The sequence below is a fragment of the Mercenaria mercenaria genome, chromosome 8, assembly GCF_021730395.1.
Source record: "Mercenaria mercenaria strain notata chromosome 8, MADL_Memer_1, whole genome shotgun sequence".
NCBI classification, from domain to species: domain Eukaryota; kingdom Metazoa; phylum Mollusca; class Bivalvia; order Venerida; family Veneridae; genus Mercenaria; species Mercenaria mercenaria.
In genome coordinates this window covers 14,542,872-14,552,288 of record NC_069368.1, presented here as the reverse complement: position 1 = coordinate 14,552,288, position 9,417 = coordinate 14,542,872, and the positions used below count along the sequence as shown (strand labels likewise).

The following is a 9,417-nucleotide window of genomic DNA, read 5'->3' as shown; positions in this document are numbered from 1 at the left end:
AAACGACAAAGGCGCTTCATCCGGGCCCCGGACAAAAAATCCTGGAGAAAAACGCAACGGCGGTTACAGAAAATACGGAAAGGAAAGGAGAGAGTATTAAACATATCGAGTAAAAACCTTACAGACGATGACTACATACTTCTAGGTAAGTGGTTAAAATTTTGCCCGAAATCTAACTCGCATGATAAGCTTAAATTAGCAGAAAACATTTTTAAATTCAATCGCAGGCTTCGTCTAAAGGAGTATTTTGCTTCAAAAATAATAAATGACAGCGAATGCGAGAGCGATGATAACACTGCAGATACAGATAATTATCATGGTCTTCCATTCTACAATAAGTCTCAGTCATCTTTTACTCCTCCAGCTGGTCGCGATATGTACTTAGACTTTTATATAACAGCTGTTACTGAAGAAATATTACAGAAATGTAACAGGAAAAGACGATATAGTAATATTTCAAAAACTGAACTAGATTCGCTCAGAAAATTATCTCAAGATGAATCGATTGTTATCAAGAAAGCTGACAAATCTAATACAATTGTTATAATGAATACGGAGGATTACAAGAAAGAGATTCTGAGGCAACTTAGTGATGGTAAATATTATGAAAAACTTAAACAAGATCCTAAAGAGAATGTTCTTAAGAATATATCTACATGTATTGAAAGTATGGAAGAGACAAATAGTAATGTAACTAAGGAATTTGACATGTTTCCAGAGTCTGTTAGAACTCCGGTATTTTACGTGCTGCCGAAAATACACAAGACTCCCGACAGCAATCTACCGCTAAATTATCCCGGGCGACCCATTGTGTCGGCATGCAGCTCGCCCACGGAGAACATTTCAAAATATCTTGATCATATACTCAAGCCGCACATGATAAACTTACCGTCTTATATTAAAGACACAACTGACTTTATTGAAAAGATTAAAAGTTTCAAATTCAAGAGTAAGGGTACTTATTTAGTGACACTAGATGTTTCTTCTCTATACACAAACATACCGCATAGCGACGGAATAGACGCATGTAAATATTTTTTGGACGAGCATTGCCATGGAAGATTGAAAAGTGACGATATCGCAAAACTCATTAAACTTGTTCTGCAAAATAATTATTTCAAATTTGATGAAGATTTTTATCTCCAAAAAATGGGTACTGCGATGGGCAGCTCAATGGCACCATCATACGCATCGTTATTTATAGGAAAATTTGAACAAGACTTCCTTAGAAATCGAGATCTACAACCGACACTTTGGCTGCGTTTCCTTGATGACATTTTTATGGTGTGGGATCATTCCTTGGAAGAACTAGAACTTTTCATCAGAGAGTTAAACAGTTTTCATCCTGACATAAAGTTTACGTATACTATTTCACAAGATTCGCTCTCGTTTCTAGATGTTAATATATCCAAGAGAGAGAATTTATGTGTCGAAACTAACATATATGTGAAAGAAACTAATAACCACCAGTACTTGGACTATACATCATGTTATCCCAAACAATGTAAGAACGGTATTCCGTATAGTCACGCAAAACGCTATAGACGTATGATATCAGATGATGACAAGTTCAAACATTCATTATCACAGCTTCGTGAATTCTTCGTTGACAGAGGTTACCCACATGATGTGTTAGACCGTGCTTCCAAAAAGTAGTCAATATATCTCAGCAAGATGCTTTACAGACTCAAGTTGGGGACAAAAATAGTGTAATTCCTTTTACTATTGTGTATGATCCAGCGCTTCCACGTATTGGTAACACTATTAATAAATACTGGAGTATTTTGAACCTATCAAAAAGCTTTACAACTAAATCCGTTTATGAGAACTGTAAACCTGTTGTTGCCTATAGACGTCCGAAAAATTTACAAAACTATTTGATAAGTTCAGAGTTCAATAAGCAAAGTGATAAACTTTATCTCTCACAGACATGTAATGGTAGCCGATGTTCGCATTGTACCAATATCGAAACATGTTCAGAATTTACCAGTCAAATGACTGGTCAATCATACAGTTTACATCATAACGTAAACTGTAAAAGTAACTGTGTAATTTATTTGATTACTTGCAAAAAATGTGACAAACAGTCTGTGGGACAAACTAAGCAACCTGTATCAAAACGCATGAACAGTCACCGATTTGATATTAATAGTTTTACTGACCCTACTTTTTCCTCAATGGTTGCATCACATTTCAATTTACGAGATCATTGCTTAAAGGACTTTTCTTTTATGCCTTTTGATGTTGTAAGAAATGACATTGATCGTCTCTGCAAAGAAACAGTGTGGATACATAAACTGAAAACGCTCTATCCAGATGGTTTAAATTCTTAAGTTTTATTTGATATTAATTGACCAATTAACTAATTGTATTGATCTACATATATAGATATGTAATGCCGAGTATATCGTTGTTTTTTCCTATTTCTGTTTTTTATATACATAAGTATAGGAAATTTTGTATAAACACTATCCGACAATTTACTCGGTATGTTTGTTAAATCCGTTTAAAGGAACGTTATTTTTAATTTATTTAACATTATAAATAATGTAGATCTAAACATTGTATACATTTTACGCGACGTTGTTTAACGACGTCACGTCCGTTTTTTATTGTTATTCTTCCATGAGGAAGGCTTAACGCCGAAACGTTGGAAGTTAATAATTATCTATGAACAAACGCTACACGTGTTTTTGTTGATTCTTCTTATTTGTTAATTCCTAAATACAGTAATTGATCGGAATTTATTTTTCGATGTAAGTAACAGTGACCCCCAGTTACAGTCCAAAGAAGCTTGCAGTACACAAAGATGTCAACAGTATGCCAATCCCAACTAAAGATATAAACGTAAAACCGCCTTTATGACGATCCCAGTGAAAGCAAAATATTATGTTAGTAACTGTGGCATTGACCTTGACCCTTGGGCATCTAAATGGATCTTTCAAACCCGTACAGGGATTTGAACTATCACCCTTCTGCTGGTCTCCAAAATTTCTACATTAGAAAAGGTACAATAATACTATGCCTAAGACCACTACACCACGGTGGAACTTTCAAAATATACAGATGAATTCAGTTGTGCTGTGCTGAACTTGACACACTGAACCAAAATGCAATCCCAATCTTGACTTTGCTTTATAAATGTCAAATGTGATTTCAAAACTTTAATCCAAACTATTGTTATTTAGCAGATTTTGTTGTTTTTTTTTTTTTTGTTTTTTGTTTTCGTAACACCGAAGTTAACTTTGACTCTACCATCCCGATATACGATCCCATTCATGGTCTTACTTAAAGCTACCTATAGGCCAAGTTTCATTACAATATCACAAACCAAACTGAACGGGAACACATTACGGCGCAACCCACAGATGAATTCATTAATCCGCCATTTCTTCCAACAGCATTGCCAGTCTAATAACAAGTATTTTAGATTTGAAACACCTTGTATATAATCGCATGTTAAATACTAGTCTTGTATCTTCTCTGTGTTCCTAAACAATACAATCAAAAGATATTAAATTAACTAAATGTCGATTTTATTTGCGTGTATGCTTCATTTAATATTAATTGTACTGCGCAATCTCCTTTTTTATAATATTATAGCTTTCTTCGCAGATCAGTCAAAATACATATTACAAAGAAAGAGTTAACAAACGTTTTCTATACTTGAAATGACTTCAACATCAAAATAATATTACAAACTGCAATTATATCAAAAGTATCAGACTCTCATGAACGGTAACAATGTGTTTTGAAAACATTGGTTTACTATGTAGAATATGTATTTTAACATGAAACAAATATAAAGCGCTACAGAATATTGATGGGTTCAACAAATCACTATTATCACAATTAATTTGAGCAGATACAAATGTACTACAATAAGATAGTACTTCTGAATATTACACAGCTGGCAGTTAAGCTGAAGTTCGAGTAATAACAGACACATCAAATCAGTTTAAATTTACAAGAGGTAAACAAAACATAAACTGCATTCTCACACTAATTTGGAACTGACGATTTCTGTTACAAGCAAGGGAATGTTTAAAAAGCATATTTTATTGAATAGAAAAATAAATAAACGCAACATCAAAGCGTTTATAGTCAAATTTGAAATATTAATAAAACTTGTTGGGCACATCTGCAGCTAGTATCTAGAGACTCCTACTTGCGTTTAGAATGCTGAGGAAAATAAATTGCTTTTTAATTATGCTGTACCTATTGAAATTTTCGAAAAGTCTTTTGCCGCTCCTGTGTAGCATGTGGCAGTAAACATCATTTTATATTTTCTAATTTAATCATTTTAATTTGAGACGTAAATCTTTAAAAGAGTACATTAAGCGTTTCATCATAGAAGTAAACCTTCAACATCATTTATCCTTCCAACTCCCGGCCACCTAAAAAGTGAATTTGCAATGAGGATGGGATGAATGGTTGTCTGGGTAATTAATGTTTTTCTAACGGAAGGTGAAAGTGCTAAAAGCGTAAGTTACATGTGCCTTAAAAAAAGGAAAAAATCTTAGTTACAGCTATGCAACTTAATTTCTACTTTTATTTTTCATAGAACGAAATTTAAACTTACCATTATGTTGTAGCAAAGAGTTAGTATAATAATGATGCGAATTGAAAAGTCGTTTGATATATAATGATAGACGTTAGATATATTTTGAATTTAAGCCATCACAAAGTAAATCATGATATGTTCAGCAGTATTATGTCTTAGACACATTTTTAAACCACCAGAAAGAAAATAAAATGCCTCTATACATGTTATACCCTACCCCTGGTTCATTTTCATATTCTATAGAATACCTAGTGGGTAGGGTATAACATGTACACTGTACAGAGGCATTTTCTTTCTGGTCTGGTGCCAGTGGTATAAACCAATAATAATTTTTATCCTATTCTTACGAGAAAATATATACTTTCATCAGAAATAGTAATTAGGAGTTAAGTCGTATTCGGTGATACATATTTTAAAGCACGCTCGTAAGGTTATTACAAACGTAGAATTTTCCCGTATGCCATGGAGTATAGTTATGATTAAGGTCCTGGATTCTAAATGAAAATCGGCTATTTTCATTTATTACATGTTATTGTATGGCGTCTCAGCAATCTACGATAATATATGTACAGTGGTAGTAATTTGTCGGAACCACTTGTCCATATATGTATACAGTGCTATACTGCTACATAATATCCTGTTGCATTGTTGCTTGATTTTAAATAGGAATGATTTCGGGGTATTTTTAACAACTTACGTGAAAGAAGGTATTTCCACATGTATGTCTTCCCACGCACAATTAGCATTTTTATCGCGATTCTCAGTCACGTGACGATAGCTACCTGGCATCTTGGTCAGCTCAATATTGTTTGTATGATTTTTGATTGTCAATGGACATACGAACAGGTTCACGGCTATTAAACCCTAGCGCCACCACCAAAAAGTGATGATAAGGAAAAGAGCTATCGACATTTCCATGGTCCCGCTATCACGGGTTTCAAATTGTAAATATTTACACTTTAACTTATTTTTTTATTGATAAAATTTGGTCCTAAAATCGGAGAATGTAGTTCCGTGTAACAACACTTTGACTACAGGATGACTGTAATTCCATTAAAATATTTTAAAACTTGTGGTGTCAAGAGGTTTCTCCCGATTCGCACATTTGTAAATTTTGATATCTGTCTGTATTCGAGCTATATTACGATGCATAGACACATTATAAGATCATAAACGCACATGCAAATGGTCCAAATATGTATGATACTTACACAGGTAAACATTAGAAGTAATGAAATTTCCCTTAAAAGAAATATGCCATTGTTTAAAGGCGTATGCTAGAGTTTCACCATTTTTTTCCCAACAACAGATTTTGTTCATATTTCATATATTGTTAGTTCATTCTATAAGTAACTTAAAAATAAAAAGAAATTCGGGGGTCACCGACTTCGTTTTCATTTTATTTCAGATTATAATGCATGACCATGGTACAAGTGTATGTTGAAATCTAGAGCGTGTCTGCCATAACATATAAGATCAAGGAATCAAATAAATGATTCATGAAGTATAACTGCTAGTCAAATCTCATAAGACATGATTATATCCCTTCAAAACAAAAAGAAATTTTAATGAAATTCAAGAAATAGTTGCATGACACTTGTGTGTTGTTGTTGTTTTCTAAGTCAAAAAAGCATCATAATTATGAAATATTGTATATTTCCTTTAGCAGTTCCAAATCTACATAAAGGAATTTGATTAAACTTGCAAGAATAGCAGAATATAATGTTTACTTTTGATTATAAAAAGAAAAAGGGTAGTCACCGAATTAGATTTTTCACATTTTCAGTTTGAATTATTGCCCCTTTATGATGCTGGTTTGTGATCTTCATGCAGAGAAATAAAAAAAAAACATTATAAATAGTAGTCATAAATACTGGTCAGACTCCAAACGATTACAAATAAATATTCATAAAGAAACGTCAAATGGGTCAAATGTAACTCATAATTTTAAATTAGAGACTAAAATCTTTTGAAATATGTGAAAAAGTGCGAGGAGATATCTACCTCGACACCGGTTTCAGTCGTTAACACTGAAATGAGAGAAACAAAAACACAAAACTTACGTTCAAAAATACTAATCCCCAATGATAACGTGATTCCCGCCGAAACGGGAGGACGAGTCTAATTCCTGATAACTGATGAAATAACAATTCATAATGCTTTCACATTACTTGACAAGCAAATATTAGTATTTCTCCCATTTTAAATATCCACTTAGTATAGTAGTCGCAACTTGACCGCGATGGTTGACCTTAGGCTGGTTATTCATTTCGATTATTTCATTATAAAAATCAAGGGTGCTTAGGGTAGCCGTGTACATATTTACATGGAATTAGTTTGTATACTGTGCAGTATCAAAGTATATATACTTACATTTGATCAGTTAAAACTTCCAATACACTAATTTATATTTACACAAATTAATATTTCCTTTTTCTCGTGCTGCTCGTGTTTTACGTACACTCCATTTTAACAATAGGTTTTGCCTCATTACGTATTATAATGCAAAGGTCAACCATCGGGGTCAAGTTGCGTCCACTATATATGGCAACATAGCTCAGTTGGGTAAAATGCAGACAATAATTGGATATAAGCGAATCTTTGTGTGTGTTCGAATCCTCATGAGGTTTCTTTTTCAGATTTTTTGTTTGTTTTCCTATTCGTTTTCATTTTTGCTTTTGTTTCTTTCTTTGATGGTTTGTTTTCGTATATATGTCTTTATATAACACATTAAGTATGTTCATTTTTTGCATGGCTAAAATGCATGCATTTAATCAATATCATCTTTTTATATATACTAAACTTTTCTGATCTGCCATATCGCCTTTATATACCTCTCTGTCGTGTTGTCACAGAGCTCATGATGGAATTTAATTTTCATAGTATGCAAAAGTGAAATAAAAATTAACTGTCGATGCTGAGTTTCGAACCCGCACGGCAAAAGATCTGTTAAACATGGACAGTATGCTTTACCACTGAGCAAATTTTTCAATGGTACAAAATCTAGAAATATTTAGATTGTAACATGTTAGAAAAATGTTGAATTCCCTATGTTCCATTTTAATCTATTTATAGTCATGTTTGTAAATATCAAGTTATCGTTGGGGCATAGTATCAGCGAGACAATTGTATGCTTTAATGTCAACATAGATTCATTATCAGACCTGTTATCTTTACAAATACATTCATATGTACATGTACCAGAAAACGTTCCCAACAAACTTCATCGGAGGTGTCCTTACATAAATACGCACAACAAGCTCGGACGTGACGGGACTGTGACAGTCAAACGTTATTACGCTGTCCCGAAACATACATCCTATTATTTGGATTTGTTTTGATCACGCATTAGAAATAAACACAGCGATTGTCCGAATATCCAAAACCATGCAACTTTACCGGAAACGGTGAGCCATGCGATTTCTGCCCAGTGAAAATTTTATCTTGCGTACGTTTTGATTGCGGATTTCCTTACAGAAATACTCAGAATAAGCATGGACGTAACGGGACAGTGATAGTCAAAAGTTATCATGCCGTCCTGAAACGTACACACTATCATTTCAACTAGTTTTGACCAAGCGTTGAAAATCAACTTTACCGGAAACGGTGTCGTAATCGGTGCGTCATGCGATTTCTGCCTCGTGAAAATTTTATCTAGCATACGCCTTTAAGATCTGAACATTTCGCTAACATTTTAAAGTACTTCTCTTTATCCATTGTTATAGGAACATCTCATAACTTAGTGTTTCTTGATTTGAAAGTGAATGACTTGTCAAAAGTCTTGTTTCATTTGGAAGGTTTTTTTCTGTTTTATGACCTGTTTTTTTGATCGGTGAACAAACTGAGCCCTTTTTAAATGAAATGACGATATTTTGGAGGAGTATGTTTTCTGGTTGTAGAACTTGCCTTCAGTGGGATACTTGTTCATTTGAATTAATGCATTCAGTGTACAAGGCTTGGTAAGATATTCTTCTTCTTTTAAGTTGTTACTAGAGGTGCACTTTTTTCTTTTCGCTTGAAACTCATAATCTGCAATAGATAAACTATGTCTGCATGATACTTAAATTTATAGAAGGTTTCTAATGTGATTTAAAAAAAAGTCGTCCACTAATTATTCACACACATGCTTCTCTTGATTCTAAAATAACTTAAAAACAATAAACTGAAAAAGGTTAATGACATCCCTGTAAGCATACCTTATTTCTCATTGAATAAAACTACTTATTTACAGTCAGACATTCTATAGCTTACCGTCTGCCACAGCGCCACAACTACTGTATAACGCCATGTTCACTAATGTGAAAACGCCACCACTTTAAAACACGCTGGCATATTTATTTACAGCTCCTTTACTTATCACCACTTTTTGGTTGTGGAGATAGGGTTTAGCAGCCGTGAGGTTGTCACGCAAGAAGTGCAAGGCTAGAAAGGTTGATAAAAAGATATAAACTGTATAAACTGATTCAGTACTGTCTAATTTGTTGTTCATATGAGTAGGTGACTTTCCTTTCATATCAGAAAATGCCGAATCACGTACAAAGAGCAGAGAATCGAATGGAAATTGTCGATTAATAATACCGGTCCACTACTTTCAATAGAGTTAGATTTTATCCACCTTTGTACACATCAACTCGAATCATATGTATATATAAGAAGTATTAATTTGTTATGACAGTAACAATATTCTGACGGCGGATCCCTTGGAAATCATTATGTAGTGTATGAAGTGTATATTGAACTATCCTTGAAATTTATTTAATCAATACAATAGTATAAGCCAGAAACACTTTTATTAAAGCCAGAAAGTTCACCATTTTGCGATTAATGCTCATATTTTTCAACTATGTGTATTG

General features: G+C 33.5%; 1 protein-coding gene across 1 annotated transcript; it reads left to right on the top strand.

Moving 5' to 3' along the window:
- The first annotated feature begins 375 nt into the window (after window positions 1-375).
- Window positions 376-1,656, top strand: LOC123565493 (uncharacterized). Its single transcript, XM_045359360.2, has one exon. It carries the CDS (start codon window positions 376-378, stop codon window positions 1,654-1,656), a length of 1,281 nt encoding a protein of 426 aa, XP_045215295.2.
- Window positions 1,657-9,417: the final 7,761 nt, after the last annotated feature.

Excerpts from the sequence above, each read along its gene's own strand:
- LOC123565493 (XM_045359360.2), top strand. The coding sequence starts at position 376 with ATGTACTTAGACTTTTATATAACAGCTGTTACTGAAGAAATATTACAG.